Genomic DNA, 18,204 nt, shown 5'->3' on the forward strand with positions numbered 1-18,204 from the left:
CTGAGGAATCAAACTCACTTCCGTTTCAGTCAAACTCTCTCACACACTACTATATTCTCTTGCATAAACAACTATACTCTCTCACATACACTACTATACTCTCTCACATACACTACTATACTCTCTCACTTACCAGCTATACTCTCTCACATACACTACTATACTCTCTCACATACACTACTATACTCCCTCACATACACTACTATACTCTCCCACATCACATGCACTACTATACTCTCTCACATACACTACTATACTCCCTCACATACACTACTATACTCTCCCACATCACATGCACTACTATACTCTCTCACACACTACTATATTCTCTTGCATAAACAACTATACTCTCTCACATACACTACTATACTCTCTCACATACACTACTATACTCTCTCACATACCAGCTATACTCTCTCACATACACTACTATACTCTCTCACATACACTACTATACTCCCTCACATACACTACTATACTCTCTCACATACACGACTATACATTCTCATACATACATGTACAATTAGTATAATACTGTGTGTGTGTATGAGTATAGTGGTGTATTTGCGAGATTATAATAGTGTGTGTAAGACCAAGCATGAATTTTGTCCCAGGCGCCCCTTCATATGTGTCTGTGTGTGCTGACCATATCATGCAGCATGTGTGCGAGACTAGTTGATACTTGTTTCATCTACACAGTACCAACCGGTCCTCGTTCTTCTGCAGGAACATCTCTTCGGTGCTCCCATTGAGCCCAAACACTGACATGAAGATATTGGTGTCAGTCCCAGCGTTCTGCACATCCCCAGTCAGCACCACCACCTCATAGATGATCTTGAAGAAGAAATGTGTCAATAGAAATGAGAGATTTGTCCCTTTACCACACTAGCTAAGCCCTATTCCTGAACTCCTGCATGTTCCCTCTCACTTAGAGATAATTAGAACAGTTGTGCAGAGTCCATTACAGTTATAAACAACAATGGCAGGCTAGTGTAGTGGTTAAAAGGTTTCCAACTGGTTTGGAACATCATGTCCAGTCCTTCCGAGTACCTTCCGAGTGATGGAGATGGTCTCGGCGTCCAACATGTTGAACACTCTGGAGGTCAGCCCGTCTCCTCGGTCCTTGGCCAGCCAACACTTGCAGGCAAACTCGTATTTGACGCCCCTGGTGGGCGCAGAGATGGCCAGTTCATCCACCAGCCAGCAGCTCTCAGGAGTGGCTCCGTCATGGCCCAGCTGGGGGGGAAACACACAGTCAAAGTCATTGTAACTAGTAGAAAAGACCCTACCCCACGTACCTTAAGTCAAGCGACAGTGTGCAGTGGATGTATGCAGCAAAGAATATGATAAAATAGACACTTTCCCTACCTGGAATGTGACTTTCAGTTCAATCCAGTGTGGTTGGTACATATATTTGAGTGTATTTACAAACTATTCTATATTGTATAAATTGGGTATTTCTATGTTAGCTACAGGGGAAGCTGTGGCCTAACCCTAACCCTAACCCGGATGCCTAATGTCTGCAAGTCCGATAGTCATTTACCATATTTTTTTACCATATCCCTAACCCCTTGAACTTCTGCTAAATTCCCTGTACGTTGCTTTGGAAAAAGGCATCTCTTAAAGTACTCCTAGATATTCATTATGACCACTCTATAAATGCTAGCCCTTCTGTTCCTCCACACCCCTCACCTCCACCTTCTTGATCTCTCCCACGTCCGCCCCGTGGCACACAGAGCTTTCCAGGGAGCCCTCCTCGAAGCTGGTCCTGCCGTCGGTCATGTCCAGCCACATGCGGCCCGTCTTGCGCTGGCCGGCCCCCACCACGATGACGTAGGCCCGGCTGGAGGTGCTGCTGTCCTCAGCCAGGCCCGTGGAGACGCTGATGTGGTACGGGATGACTGGAGAGCACAGAGCTCATGTCAGTGGCGAGGAGGGGGGGCACTTTAAGCACAGTAACACTAACAACAACAACAATCACTTTTTATGAATATTGTCGTAGTCGTAGAAGTAGTTGTGATTCGTAGTTGTGGTTGTTGTAGTATGAATGGTGACATAATAATGATGGTGTATGATATTTATTTATTATGAGTGAGTATTGAAATGGTTTTAAAGTTTTGTTTTTGTGTGTTAATCTTTCCCTTTGTAAAATGTGTTGTCAAGTGTGTATAGTGCTCCAGTAAAAACACCATAAGAAAATTGCTCTACTAGTGTTCTTACTGGGCAGTTCCTCCACAATCTCCTCCTTCTTCTTCTTGTTTTTCTTGTTCATGTTGCTGTCCACATCCTTTAGAGCTGGCGGCAGGTTCTTCTTCTTACTGTTCTCAGTCTCCCTGACGCCCTCGTAGCCCTGCAGAGACCAGAGGTACACAGGTACACCACAAATACCAGGATATGCATGTATTGCATGTTATGTTGTATTACCTGACAACGACACAAACATACATGAAGGCACAAACACAGACGCACACACCCACACACATACACACAGACACACACAGACACAGACGTCTGTCTATGTCTGTGTGTGTTGAGACTCTGGATCCTATTTAAGGTCTTGTCATTGGATTTGTCCGAGCTAAAACCTTTCACTTCAACCACAGTGAAATTGTATTTGAGGAAAAGATTCATGATCATGAAAACAAATATTAAGAATTATATTTAATTAGAGTAGTCAAATTGCACACACACACACACACACACACACACACACACACACACACACACACACACACACACACACACACACACACACACACACACACACACACACACACACACACACACACAATCACACACAATCACACCCACACTTTGGCTGTACCATGACATGAAAGAACCTGCAGATGCATTTGTCCTCCTTCTTCTTGGAGAGCCAGCGCTCACACTGGAACAGGAACACCTCCTCCGTATCTAGGTCCACCACCTCCACCTGATCCAGGTACCACTCAGGGCTTAGCAGACTGTTGTCATGGCGAATCTTAATCTTGAACACTTGTCCGAGGTCCACGGCCTCCATGGTGAATGTATCCACCTAGTGACAGGTTAGTTATAGTAGGAGCTCTGCAGGACGGTTCCCATCATGATGAGAGTTAACGGAGCTGTAAGTAATGTTGTATAGCTTTTATTGGAATGTAGTTTTTCAGGAAATGTGACAGCAATCCATCAGCTGTTGCTCATTATGAGTGAAGGAAATGGGCTGCAAACATATGTGTTCCCAGTGGACTGCGCCGGCCTTTGTATTAGCCAAATTTCAAATGATTACAAAAATGATAAGGATTTTGACCAATCACGGCACCTCCTCCCTGATTGGTTGGGATAGTCTATCCTGCCAGTCAGTCCCAGGTTTGCCATATGCTCCGTGGTGTATGTGTGTAAGCCTTTATCTGGTCTTACCGATCCTCGCTCAAACTTGTTGGTGTTGGTCTCTGACTTGCTGAGCTTCCTCTCGCCTGTGTCTCCCAGGTCGCCGTACATGGTGAGGAAGACGTTGGCGTCAGTGCCGGCCCCATAGACGTCCCCGGTCGTCACGGAGAGGCTGTACATGTGAGCTGAGAGGAGGAGGAGGAGGAAGAAATGGAAATCCCTTTTCTTGTTCTGAACAACCACTGAGGACAATCATTTGTATTATCAATACCTTCAAGGTCGTTTTAGCATAATGTATTATCCAAAGTAACTTACAGTGCATTAAGAAACATTATGTTAATGGGAAGGTAGGGGTGTCTTGCTCAAGGAGGCCAACAGGTAGAGTGTGGCCGTTGGAGAGTGAACCAACAACCATCTGGCTCCACTACGCTGCCCCCTGCCACCAGTATGTATAGATATGTATATCTGCGTATTTACCTGCATATATAAACCATGTGAACCTACTCTCTAGCGCGTCCTCCACCTCGATCTCGGTGACCTTGAGGCTGCCATCGCGAGCCAGCTTCTCCGTGATGATGTCAGAGGGTACCAGCTCTCGTACCGTCTCCCCGTCGTCCTCCGACCGGGCCAGCCAGCACTCACACGGGAAGATGATTGTCTCCGAGCCCTGAGGGAGGCCACAGAACAGAGGAGGGTTGAGTGAGTAGTGTTGTTTGAACACAAAAAAACAGGCCTATTATGTCTTGAGTAACCATGTATAATATATTATAAATGGAAGTGGTTGATCCCTACATATAGATGTCTATAGATGCTTATTTTAAGTTTCTACAATCATTCTGATTTTGGAAAAATCATCCTCCTACAACAATGTTTGTGTTGTGTAAGGGGCGATATCATGCTTTACAAATTTTTATATGTTATATGACGTATGTAATGTATACATGTTTTACCCTTTTTAGATAGCAAAATCTAAGTCCGAGCCAGGGGGAATATTCGCGCCCACCGAGAACACCCTTCGATATGTGCGTCAAACAGTGCGTCAAACTTTACTTCTGTAATATTGTGACGTCAGATTGTGCAGTGGGCGGTGCTGAAGTGCAGAAGTCCCATCTCCTGGCTGCCCGCAATGTTTACAATTTTGTGGGGGAGTGAATTTGCAGACGCACTCGTAAAAAATATTCGACCAATCGCAACAGAGCCGGCGTGCTGACCAATCACAGCAGACTGGGCTACTCAGGAGGGGGGCCTTAAAGCGACATGATACAAAACAGAACGTTTTGCAGAAATGAACAGAGTAGTATAGTAAGGGGTATTTCCAACATACAGGCAAGTAACCCTATTCTAGTAGTAACCCAAAAAGCAATTACTAACCCTATAAAAGCATGATATGGTATCTTTATTCCTAAAGGTCTGATCCTACCTTTCCCTTCCTCAGCAGCCTCCTGATCTCCACCCGGTCCAGGTGCCAGCCCGGGTTCACCCCTCGGTTGTCGTGACCGATACGGATCTTCTCGATCACATCCCCCACATCCTCCAGCTGGGTAGATAACATTAGAAATGTAACAACATGATGCATCATATCATACATTCTGCATCAAAATAAGCACTCATCAAAGAAACAACCCCACTGAAATAGCAGGCATGTTGTAGCAGGAATGGCCATAACCATGGATGTTCAAAGTCACATTCTAGAATACTATACGATAATGCTACAGTATACATACAAATCAATGTTTCATTATTAGTGTCCACTTACTGTCCTTACTTTTTTAATACCTTTGACTGATCGGTGGTGACCCTCATACCTCAACTATGAACATGTCCTCGGCGCCTCTCTCAAAGAAGATGGTCCTCTCCCTCTTGTTGAAGCACAGGCGCTTCTGCTGCGTGCACACGCCGAAGCGGCCGTACAGCACGATGAACACGTCCGCGTTCGTCCCCGCGCCGAACAGGTCGCTGGTGAAGATCTTTATCTCATAGGGCACGACTAGAAATCCACAAAAACAACACACAACAGCACACACAGACATCTATCGTTTAAATTACGTCAACATTGGATTCAAATCAAATGGTGGTTGTGGGTTTAGTTATTTTACAAGGTGTGTAGAGCTCTGTCTGCAGCGGGTTGGGGAAGAGGTCCCGGACTATGGCCCCGTCATCCTCCCCGGTGTCCAGCCACCTGCCACATGGGAAACACAGCCTCTGGCCCAGGGACTGGGCGTCGATCTCCACAGACTCCAGGAACCAGCCTGCAGACCCTCCTCCTGGAGAGAGAGAGAGAGAGAGGGATAGAGAGAGACAGAGAGAGAGAGAGAGAGAGAGAGAGAGAGAGAGAGAGAGAGAGAGAGAGAGAGAGAGAGAGAGAGAGAGAGAGACACAGATAGAGAGAGAGAGAGAGAGAGAGAGAGGGGGATGGAGAGAGAGAGAGAGAGAGAGAGAGAGAGAGAGAGAGAGGGATGGAGAGAGACAGAGAGAGAGAGAGAGAGAGAGAGAGAGAGAGAGAGGGGAGAGAGAGAGAGAGAGAGAGAGAGAGAGAGAGAGAGAGAGAGAGAGAGAGAGAGAGAGAGAGAGAGAGAGAGAGAGAGAGAGAGAGAGAGAGAGAGAGAGAGAGAGAGGGATGGAGAGAGACAGAGAGAGAGAGAGAGAGAGAGAGAGAGAGAGGGGAGAGAGAGAGAGAGAGAGTCAGATATTTGGAGACGTTTCTGAGAGAAGCCTTGATGATGTGTAGTTACCGTCGTTGTCATGTCCGATGCGTATCTTCTGTAACGGTCCGATGTCCACGGCCTCCACAATAAACTCATCTGTCATCCCCAGCTCAAACTTGTTCCGGTGTGTTTTGGACGCCTTGAGGTTTATCATGCCTGAAGACACAAGTCCAAAACATTTGACAGTTATAGTAATGCATACCCTAGGAACCCAGCACCATATGTTCATTTAAATAGGTATTACCTGTGTCATCTTTGATACCAAATAAGGTAATAAAGACGTTGGCGTCCGTCCCGGCGTATTTCTTCTCTCCAGTCTTAACCTTCAGAGTGTACGTCGTGGACATAGCTGGCACATCAAGAAAATAAACACATTTCATCATTTAAAGATCCCATATCATGCTTTTTTTAGGGTTAATAATTGCATTTGAGGGTACTACTAGAATAGGGTTACATGCCTGTATGTTATAAAATACCCCTTATTATTCTAATACTGTTCATTTATGTAAAACCATTTTCAGCATCTTTCAAAGACGGCCTGATTGTATCATGTCGCTTTAAGCCCCTCTTCCCAAATAGCCCAGTCTGCTGTGATTGATCAGCATTGCGAACGGTCCAAAGCTTTGCAAGTGTGTTGAGACTTCTAAACTTCAGCACCGACTGCACAGTCTCTGTGCAGTCACTGCACAGAGACTCTGCAGTGCAGTCACTGCTACTACAAAATCGAAATAACCCCATTTCCACCATTGAGTCACTGAGTAATATCAAAAGGTCTGTAAATGTATAATATACACAGTCGTCTGTCCGTAGCATGAGTGCAACCAGACTAGTCGGATCACGACTCATTTTAATGATAAAAAGGAAAAGTTGACCAAGGCCTATACATTTGTAAATTAAACCCAATGCTTTGTTTTTTGGTTTGCTTCCTATTGCTGGGTTTGATCAGGTCCCGACTCCCTACATTGCTTTTTTATCAAATTAATTAAATAAAAACGGAAGAAAAGGAAGACTTATGGATGAGTTTGGGCTGAGACAAAAGCAATCAAGTGGTCATAAAGTGGTAAAACATGTTTCTTTGCAGGGTAAGGAAAGAATAGTATAGAGTTAAGTATAGAAAGTATAGAAAAACAGCATTCCATGACCACAGACTCCAGAGACAAATGAAGAACCTCTTTAAGACCTTTCTGCTCAAGACCCAGCGTGGTGCTGGACTCCTCGTCGTCATCCTCGCCCTTCCTCATGAAGGCCTCGTCCACGGGGACAAGCTCCCGGGCCACCTGCCCGTCGTCCTCATCGATCGCCAGCCAGCGCTTACAAGGGAAGTAGTACCTGGGATAAACCTTCAAATGTTATTCAAGCCTACTATCCCAGCCATGGAACACATCCCTAAAGTAGTCTGCCAGCACTGCTATGGGCAGAGCTCAGTTAGGCTACATCAGCACATGTATCCTCAGATTATCCTGAACCTCTTTAGATTAAGTAAACCTTGATGCCTTAAAATCATCAACCTCAAAACATTTATTTGTAAAAGTTATATCCTCATCATCCTCATCGTCATCCGCTTATCCGGGGTCGGGTCGCGGGGGGAGCAGCTCAAGCAGGGGGCCCCAGACTTCCCTTTCCCGGGCCACATTGACCAGCTCTGACGGGGGGATCCCGAGGCGTTCCCAGGCCAGTGTTGAGATATAATCTCTCCACCTAGTCCTGGGTCTTCCCCGAGGTCTCCTCCCCACTGGACGTGCCTGAAACACCTCCCAAGGAAGGCGCCCAGTGGGCATCCTTACCAGATGCCCGAAACCACCTCAGCTGACTCCTTTCTAAGTAAAGGATCAGCGGCTCTAATCCGAGTTCCTCACGGATGGCTGAGCTTCTCACCCTATCCCTAAGGGAGACGCCAGCCACCCTTCTGAGAAAACTCATCTCGGCCGCTTGTACCCGCGATCTCGTCCTTTCGGTCATCACCCAGCCCTCATGACCATAGGTGAGGATAGGAACGAAGATCGACCGGTAGATCGAGAGCTTTGCCTTGCGGCTCAGCTCTCTTTTCGTTACAACGGTGCGGTAAAGCGAACGCAATACCGCCCCCGCTGCTCCGATTCTCCGGCCAATCTCACGCTCCATAGTACCCTCACTCGCGAACAAGACCCCGAGGTACTTGAACTCCTTCACTTGGGCTAAGGACTCATTTCCTACCCGGAGTAAGCAATCCACCGGTTTCCTGCTAAGAGTCATGGCCTCAGATTTAGCGGTGCTGATCCTCATCCCAGCCGATTCACACTCAGCCGCCAGCCGATCCAGTGAGTGCTGAAGGTCACAGGCCGATGATCCAATGAGGACCACATCATCTGCAAAAAGCAGTGACGAGATCCTCAGACCACCGAACTGCAACCCCTCCCCACCACGACTACGCCTCGATATCCTGTCCATGTATATCACAAACAGGATTGGTGACAAGGCGCAGCCCTGGCGGAGACCAGCACCCACTGAGAACGAAACTGACTGGCTGCCGAGAACACGAACACAGCTCTCGCTTTGGGAGTACAAAGATTGGATGGCCCTGAGGATAGACCCCCTTACCCCATACTCCCGCAGCACCTCCCACAGTTTCTCCCGGGGGACCCGGTCATACGCCTTCTCCAGATCCACAAAACACATGTAGACCGGATGGGCATACTCCCAGGCCCCCTCCAGGATCCTTGCGAGAGTGAAGAGCTGGTCCGTAGTTCCACGTCCGGGGCGAAAACCGCATTGTTCCTCTTCAATCTGAGGTTCGACGATCGGCCGAACCCTCCTTTCCAGCACCTTGGAGTAGACTTTACCAGGGAGGCTGAGAAGTGTGATACACACTCTCTGGTCCCCCTTTTTGAACAGGGGAACCACCACCCCGGTTTGCCACTCCTTTGGCACTGTACCCGACTCCCACGCGATGTTGAATAGGCGTGTCAACCATGACAGCCCCTCAACACCCAGAGCCTTTAGCATTTCTGGCTGGATCTCATCAATCCCTGGGGCTTTGCCACTGCGGAGATGTTTGACTACCTCAGTGACCTCCACCAGGGAAATTGACGACGAAACACCATCAACCTCGAGCTCTGCCTCCAACATAGAGGGCGTGTTATTCGGATTCAGGAGTTCCTCAAAGTGTTCCTTCCAACGTCCGATGACCTCCTCAGTTGAGGTCAACAGAGTCCCATCCTTACTGTACACAGCTTGGATGGTTCCCCGTTGCCCCCTCCTGAGGTGCCGGATAGTCTTCCAGAAACACTTTGGTGCCGACCGAAAGTCCTTCTCCATGGCCTCTCCGAACTTCTCCCACACCCGCTGCTTAGCCTCCGACACGGCAGCCGCTGCAGCCCTTCGAGCCTGTCGGTACCCTGCAACCGAGTCAGGAGTCCTCCAGGATATCATATCCCGGAAGGCCTCCTTCTTCAGTCGGACGGCTTCCCTGACCACCGTAGTCCACCACGGTGTCCGAGGGTTACCGCCCCTTGAGGAGCCTAAGACCCTGAGGCCACAGCTAGCCTCAGGGTTAGCTGTGTAAGTTATATCTGCTTTCTGATTTACTTTTAGTTGTATCAATACTGGGGACAGTATAGCAACTGTTCGACTCAGAGCTGTAAAGCTAGTAAGTGTCTAATAACTAATTGGAATAACTAAATAGTAGTTAATGATACATAAAACCAAACCCCCAGCATAACAGCCTTCCTCACGTGGTGTCGTCTTTGTTGTCTGTGATCTCCACCCTCTCCAGGAACCAGGCGGCGTTGGCGTTGGAGTTGTCCTGTCGGATCCTCAGTTTCTTCAACACACCCATGTCCACTGCTGTGATGTTAAAAACATCTTCCTGGACCACAAGAAAGAAAGGTTTCAGTCTTGCGATGGACTCTCAGTCAGATGGTCCTCCAGACAGTGAGCTCATTCTACTGTGTTAAACCTCACCTGGTTCTTTTCAAACTTGTTCAAGTTGTTGGACTTTCTGAGCCAGCGGTCCCCCGTGTCCCCCACCTCCCCATAGATGGTGATGTACACGTTGGCGTCCGTCCCGGCCCCCCACAGAGACCCAGTGAACACATGGATTTCATAGGAATTTACTGTGGGGGACGGATAACAAAGAGAGGTAAACATTTTTGTATCTTCATGTTTATTGGCCAAAATGTTAAAAAATGTTTGCTAAAATTCAGCCAAACGATTCAGTAAAAAATAAAGTTGGTTGGACCTTAACCCAATCTCGGACCCCAGCGGCTGTCATCTGACAAGTATTTACTCCGGGGACATGGGGCAGTATTTACCTCCGGGGAAAAGGGGCAGTATTTACCTCCGGGAACAAGGGGCAGTATTTACCTCCGGGGACAAGGGTCAGTTTTACCTCCGGGGGCAAGGGGCAGTATTTACCTCCGGGAACAAGGGGCAGTATTTACCTCTGGGGACAAGGGGCAGTATTTACCTCCGGGGACAAGGGGCAGTTTTACCTCCGGGGGCAAGAGGCAGTATTTACCTCCGGGGACAAGGGGCAGTATTTACCTCCAGGGACAAGGGGCAGTATTTCTGTCCCTGAATAACGGATATCCGGGCCAGGGCTTCATCTTCCATGCGCAGGTCATTGGTTAAAGTCAGATTAGCAACTTGAGATGCAAGAGAGTTGAAGTCTAATGTTTCCTACACAATACACAAACATCGATATTTGGTTCAGGTGTTTCAGTTCCAAGCGACATTTTGGCTAATCTCGAAAACATAGATAATAAAAAGCTAAATCATTGTCAGATGATAGCCGATGGGTTCTGAGAGCCCGCTCAAACGTGATTGGTCAGTACTAATCAGTACTAGTCTGATACAAGAACCCCCGTAGGTAACGGTACATTTTTTATAGAGGTTAACCCTGACCTAACCATATCTCTCACCATAACTACAAATCTAATCTAACCCGAGCCTTAGCTCACCCAAGCCTAACTAAGGCCCCGTTCACACGAAGCCGATTTCATGGCGAAACCGCAAAGGTCTTGTACGGTTCGGCCTTCCGTACACACGAAGCCGGCGAATCCACTGACCGAAACCGCAAACTTCTGAAACCACCCTCGGAGGTGGTTTCAAATCTACCCGGTTTCGTTTTGGATTCGTGTGTACGCCTGAAACCGACTGAAACCGCAAACCATGACGTCATCGCCCCACCCCTCGACCTCATAGCCAATGGCTCTTAAACCCGCGGAGTCTCAGAAATCACAAGCGAGCATGCGCATAAGGGCAGCCTTTATGCGCATGCTCGCCTCTTCTTCTTAATTCATTTCTTCTGGATTTCTGTACCAGAAGCAGCGCCCCTTATGGGCCTGGAATGTGTACTACAGCGTTTCTACAGATCTACCCGGTTTCGCTTGGCTTCGTCTTTACGGAGATACTTCGAAACCGGATAGATCTAAACCGTAACGGTTTCGCCCGTTTCGGCTTCGTGTGAACGGGGCCTAAAACTCTAACCTACCCTAACACAATCCTAAGCTTGCCTCACCCTATCCTAACCTAACCATATCCAAAACCGAGTAGCATCCAGCTGCAGTCCCGGAGCCCAGCACTATGGTGTGGTAACGGCATCGTGGTGTGGCAGGTCGGATTTTTTCGACATTGAAGTACAGGCCAGCATTTTGTTACATATGTGTGTGTCACATGTGTAACAATATATTTTTCATTTCTTTTGATTAACTATTATTAATTATTTTATTGAAATCTAACAATAAAAATTGACGATGAAAAACGTTTATTTGTATTTTTTTAATTCGAATAATTATTATTAATTATTATTTTATTGACATTTCCAAGAAAATTTGACATTGAAATCTCGACAGGGGCAGCTTGGGGCTGTGACGCAAACGTCGAAAAAAAACCTGAAAAAAGCCAACCTGCCACACTACAGTGCTGTTGCCACACCAGAGTGCTGTTGCCAAACCACAGTGCTGTTGCCACACCACAGTGCCCGGCTCCGGGGCTGCTGCTGGATGCTATTGCCAAAACCATAAGTATATTCTAACCTGACCCACCTAACCCTGACTCAAAATAGAGAGAAAAATAAGGGTTGGATGGTCCAAAATGATAGCGATTGAGTGACTTGCTGAGACACCAGGCCCCCCTCTCCCCCATCCTCTCACTATCAAGGTCTTCAGTGCCCTCTGCCAACAGCTCAGCTACGATCTCGCCGTCCACCTCGTCCCGGGCCAGCCAGCGGTTGCTCGGGAACGCAAGTGTCTCCACCACCTCCTGCAGCTCTTCGATGTACTCCACCTTGACTTCCTCCTCCTTCTTCTTCTTCTTTTTGTCCTTCTTCTTGTCCTTCTTGGGCTCCACCTTCACCTCCACCTGCACCATGGCCATGGTCAGCCGCTTGATGTTCACCATCTCCAGGAACCAGCCGTCCCCGATGCCGCTGCCGTCGTGGCCGATACGAATCTTGTAGACCTTCCCTACGTCGATGGCCTCCACCTTGAGCAGCAGCAGGAGAGGTGGAGACACCTGGTCATACCTTTTCTTAGAAGAACAAATACCCTTCCTCTGAATCAAATCCAAACGAGTGCTAATAGAAGGCTTTTCGTTCAAAACACTAACAACATGAGGGTGACCATGCAACAAGACCAAGAAATTAGAAATGCACAATTAGAGTACAAATCATAGTCACAGAGTTACTACTCAGAGGAGGAAGGAAGGAAATGACACATGAGGTGGTAAGGAGAAACTGAAAGCTAGTCTCCCCGATCAGACATTAGATAAACTAGAGTTCTCACCCTCTTTTTGTAATTAACAGGGGTAATTGTTCAATGGAAAGTGTAGTATACTATGCATGCAAATCAATTATTAAATAGCTTTTACTGTTATTCAGGGCTGAAAAGTGCATTGACATTTTAAAATGCAAGGCAACTACTATTTGTTAGTTGAAAAATAATAATCATCATTGAGATTAAACATCTCTTCGAGTGTCCTGGCTAAGACAGGCAGCAGTAGCCTACAGTCACACATAGCATACACACAAAACAATCGAAAACAAAACTAAACAAAACGGAAAAAACAAAGAAAAGAGAAGGACAACTAAACAACTAAAACAGTCCGCAGGGGGGAAGGGGGATATCTATATCGCAAGAAATTTCGGGAAGCTCAAGGAGGGGAGTAATATTAAGTTTGAGCAACAAAGCGTAAAGACATTTCGGGATGCTCAAGGAGAAGAGTAATGTTACATTTGAGAAAAGTGTAGTCTTGCGGTCAGTGGCGGTTGTAGGTACGGGTGAACCAGGCAGCCGCCCAGGGCGGCATATTTGTGGGGGTCGCCAAATCACATGGGGGGCGCCATGAGCAGTAAAAAAAAAATCGCGCTGCGTAGCGGTTATCAATCAAGTACTACATAACATTGTGTGGGGAATAGGTATTTTGGCGCCCCCTCTGGCTGCAGGCGCACACCTGCTCGTTGAGAAGGTGCCGTGCAGACAGACAGAATGAAACCCCCACTGAGTCCGTAGGTTCACAATACAACCCCCCCCCCCCTCCTGCTTTTTGAGCAAATTACGTTAATAAATTGCATTCCGATTGAGGAGTAATAATACGCCTCAATCGGAATAAAATTTTCTGATCGGAATAGAATTCCATGCGGAATAGAAGAGGTGGTGTAGTCCGCTATAATCGACATGTATACACTTATTCCGATTGGTTGGGGTGGCTACTTTTTAACTTAGCGAGAAGGCATAAGCCGCTGCAGTAGTTTGCAATTGGTCCGTCGGTACCTTTATGCACACTGAACTAGACCAGCATTAAGTTAGTTTAATATTCAACATTCATTTAACATTCAAAATACAAACCTATAATGCGCTTCAACCATTTGAGTGAATGATGTCAAATAAACTGTGCAACATACGGATTAATGTCCCTCATGTGCCACAAGGCTTATTTTTCAAATATATATTTTCATCGATTTTTTACTTCTTTTTTTTTTTAACTTATTATGCTCCTTGACCTTTTGACCTCAAGATGTCAAACCAACTGTATAATACAGACAATAATAACCCCCATGTGCCACAAGGCTTGTTTTTCAAATATATCATTTCGGCAATTTTTCACAAATAAGATAAATAAATAAACGTATTATGCTCCGTGACCTTTTGACCTCAAGATATCAAACCAACTGTATAACACAGATAATAATAACCCCCATGTGCCACAAGGCTTGTTTTTCAAATATATCATTTCGGCAATTTTTCACAAATAAAATAAATAAATAAACGTATTATGCTCCGTGACCTTTTGACCTCAAGATATCAAACCAACTGTATAACACAGATAATAATAACCCCCATGTGCCACAAGGCTTGTTTTTCAAATATATCATTTCGGCAATTTTTCACAAATAAAATAAATAAATAAACGTATTATGCTCCTTGACCTTTTGACGTTTATTTATTTATTTTATATTAATTGTAGAAAATTGCTAAAATTATATATTTGAAAAACAAGCCTTGTGGCACAGGGGGGTTATTATTATCTGTGTTATACAGTTGGTATGATATCTTGAGGTCAAAAGGTCAAGGAGCATAATACGTTTATTAATTTATTTTATTTGTGAAAAAGTGCCCAAATGATATTTTTGAAAAATAAGCCTTGTGGCAAATGGGGGTTATTATTATCTGTGTTATACAGTTGGTTTGACATCTTGAGGTCAAAAGGTCAAGGAGCATAATACGTTTATTTATTTATTTTATATTAATTGTAGAAAATTGCTAAAATGATATATTTGAAAAACAAGCCTTGTGGCACAGGGGGGTTATTATTATCCGTGTTATACAGTTGGTTTGACATCTTGAGGTCAAAAGGTCAAGGAGCATAATACGTTTATTTATTTATTTTATTTGTGAAAAAGTGCCAAAATGATATTTTTGAAAAATAAGCCTTGTGGCAAATGGGGGTTATTATTATCTGTGTTATACAGTTGGTTTTATATCTTGTGGTCAAAAGGTCAAGGAGCATAATACGTTTATTTATTTTAATTGTAGAAAATGGCTAAAATTATATATTTGAAAAATAAGCCTTGTGGCACATGGGGGTTATTATTATCTGTGTTATCCAGTTGGTTTGATATCTTGAGGTCAAAAGGTCAAGGAGCATAATAAGTTTGTTTATTTATTTTATTTGTGAAAAATTGCATAAATTATATATTTGAAAAATAAGCCTTGTGGTACATGGGGGTTATTATTATCTGTGTTATACAGTTGGGTTTATATCTTGAGGTCAAAAGGTCAAGAAGCATAATACGTTTATTTATTTATTTTATTTGTGAAAAATTGCCGAAATGATATATTTGAAAAATAAGCCTTGTGGCACATGGGGGTTATTATTATCTGTGTTATACAGTTGGTTTGATATCTTGAGGTCAAAAGGTCAAGGAGCATAATACGTTTATTTATAAATGTTATATTAATTGTAAAAAAATGCTGAAATGATATATTTGAAAAACAAGCCTTGTGGCACATAGGGGTTATTATTGTCTGTATTATACAGTTGGTTTGACATCTTGAGGTCAAAAGGTCAAGGAGCATAATAAGTAAAAAAAAAAAAGAAGTAAAAAATCAATGAATTTTTTTTTTTTTGGAAAAATAAGCCTTGTGGCACATGAGGGACATTAATCAGTATGTTGCGCAGTTTGTTAGACATCATTCACTAAAATGGTTGAAGCGCATTATAGGTTTGTATTTTGAATGTTAAATGAATGTTGAATATTAAACTAACTTAATGCTGGTCTGAAACCAGACCGCTGTCAAGGGTAGTGGATTTTTTGCCTGATTCACGTCTTTCTTATTACTCTGCAAGTATTGTCCGGTAATTTATCAACCCCAACGTCTTTGGCGGACTATTTCTCTGCTGATCAACACTACGATTGGTAATTGTAAAAAGACACACTGTGTGAAGATATTGTGTCGTTTTGGCAAGTAGCCGTGTAAATAATGTATAGAACGTCGCCGGTCATTATCGAAAATAATACCCTTCAGGGGCTGTCGGGACTTACTTTCCAGATAATGACCGGCGTTCTGTACAACATTATCCCTTACATATAAGTCCAGACCAACATAAAGGTTGTGCGTGAGAGACATAGGGACGTACGCTTACCGCTTTTGTAAATGCCATATATAGCCTACAGTACATTCGGATTTGCATGATAGGAATAGATCTATTCCGATTAGAAATCTAATCGGATCAGAAGTTTCAATAGCCGCGTTTACATGGACACTTCTGATCCGTTATATACAATAACTCCATATTTCACTTCTCCCGTCTTTTTTCTCCACAAGCCGAGGACTGTCGGCAAGCGCTTCCGAACCTGTCGCCATCTCGTTGCCTCTCAGGCCACGTTTATACATAGCAGGGTATTTAGTGAAACAAATATTTCCCCCCCTCCGTTTTCTAAAAGAACATCGTGCACACAACATCGTCGACTGCCATTATGACTATGCCAAACCTATGGGCGGCAGTGTAGGGAGAAGGATAAAGCCATGCAAGCCAATCAGAATCCTCTGAATCAACAACAACGATTACCACGAGCGACTTCCTGTTCCTTTCAAAACAACAGTTTAATTCATTTTTCACAATTTACCGGCTCTCGTTTTGAAGAATAATCACTGAATAATTTGTTTCAATGGGAATCACGACGGTCTATACTTTCAACATAAAGTGTACATATTTATAATTTGAAATTCATCCCAGCCTTTATACCACATATACTATAGGGGCTATATATATAAACACATTTCCTGATTACAGTTTAATGTAACAGTAAGCTGACACCATCGCTAATTAACACCACAACTGCAAATTAACCACACAGAGATATCCATGGCAACCCGTCAAACATATTTTCTTTTTGCGATAATTCTGCCCGTGCATCCGCCGTGTTGATAAACAAATAATCCCCCTATATGGCGATAGGGTCGTTCGTGTGGACAGACAGCGGGCACTCAAATGACATTAAGCATTTTCTGGAGCATATTGTTGTATATTGACGCTTGAGAACCTAAAATACAGTTTCTCCCAGTTGACACACAACACATAACCGGCATTATCAGAAATCTCTACTTTGGCCGGAGTTTTTAGAAATAATCGTTTTCTGTGATAAAAACTGGGTTTTCGTGTAAATTAGAGGCCAAACCGCGTGGAAATATCTACGTTTTCCCTTCGTGCCTGTCCACACCGACAAGGGTAAATCTACAAATGCATAAATATTTACCAAATTAGCCCATCCATCCACACTAAAACGGCGAATTCCGACACTGAAAACGATGTTGTAGTGTGGTCAGGGTAGACGGAGGCTTTCAGAAACGATGACGTTTGGTTGCAATGACGCTGCCACAAGCTTGCACTCGAGACCGAGACGCTCATCAAAAATTGATTTCTCTGTACAATGTACTTTTGTATTGTTACGTATTTTAAGAATCTAAGCTACCCACACATAGACCCAATGATGCAGGACCAAACATATTAGCCGTAAATACCATACATAGCCACAAGGGGAGCAAGACCTTATTGGAGGCTGCTCCAGCCACAGATAGCAGCGCTTTTATATATACGAAGAAGCCGAAGCCAGTACGGCACCCCGGCCACGCCCACTAGGCCACGCCCACTTAACGGTCTCTTACCTGTGCACCCAGTGTGAAGAGACCAGAGATTTTCAGCGACACCCGCGAAGGGTCACGGGCCTTTGCCCGTGGCCCATAGTAGCCAGAGTTATTATCTCTCACACGTGTTCCACTCTTTAGCTACAATTCCCTCCGTATAGCTTCACTTACCATGCCGAAACATGCCGACGACTTTATAATAAATGAAGTGAGTTTAAAGCAACCCGGGATTGGACAACTTTCTTCGAGAATATGCAATAGATGGTGACCCCGACGTTTGGAAGGAAGTCCCGAGAAATCCCGGCGGCCGCGACACTAAAAGAACTTCAACAGGCCACACACGTCTGAGGTAAGTAGAACTCTTTGTCTTAAAGATTTAATCTGAAATAGGATTGGTTATAAGAACATTTAAGTGTAAGTTTGTTTTAGCCACCGTCCGGTCGTGCTGCATAACAACACGTGTAGATCAACGGTTGCAAGGAACACTGAAGGCCCAACCTCCCCCTTTC

The 18,204-nt window shown here is 44.8% G+C and overlaps 1 protein-coding gene across 1 annotated transcript in view; it reads right to left on the reverse strand.

Moving 5' to 3' along the window:
- LOC132447532 (lipoxygenase homology domain-containing protein 1-like) overlaps window positions 1-18,204 on the reverse strand; it is a 95,514-nt gene that overhangs the window by 26,025 nt on the left and 51,285 nt on the right. Inside the window, exons 19-34 of the mRNA XM_060038347.1 lie at window positions 12,203-12,533; window positions 10,011-10,162; window positions 9,782-9,915; window positions 7,252-7,400; window positions 6,316-6,420; window positions 6,099-6,227; window positions 5,463-5,630; window positions 5,172-5,353; window positions 4,787-4,903; window positions 3,871-4,033; window positions 3,397-3,551; window positions 2,825-3,034; window positions 2,221-2,350; window positions 1,693-1,901; window positions 1,051-1,236; window positions 707-834 (exon numbers count right to left, since the gene is read on the reverse strand). Of these exons, the coding sequence (XP_059894330.1) occupies window positions 707-834; window positions 1,051-1,236; window positions 1,693-1,901; window positions 2,221-2,350; window positions 2,825-3,034; window positions 3,397-3,551; window positions 3,871-4,033; window positions 4,787-4,903; window positions 5,172-5,353; window positions 5,463-5,630; window positions 6,099-6,227; window positions 6,316-6,420; window positions 7,252-7,400; window positions 9,782-9,915; window positions 10,011-10,162; window positions 12,203-12,533 (2,648 nt within the window). The remainder of the gene's footprint in view (window positions 1-706; window positions 835-1,050; window positions 1,237-1,692; window positions 1,902-2,220; window positions 2,351-2,824; window positions 3,035-3,396; window positions 3,552-3,870; window positions 4,034-4,786; window positions 4,904-5,171; window positions 5,354-5,462; window positions 5,631-6,098; window positions 6,228-6,315; window positions 6,421-7,251; window positions 7,401-9,781; window positions 9,916-10,010; window positions 10,163-12,202; window positions 12,534-18,204) is intronic.

Source organism: Gadus macrocephalus, chromosome 19 (genome assembly GCF_031168955.1).
Source record: "Gadus macrocephalus chromosome 19, ASM3116895v1".
Lineage (NCBI taxonomy): Eukaryota > Metazoa > Chordata > Actinopteri > Gadiformes > Gadidae > Gadus > Gadus macrocephalus.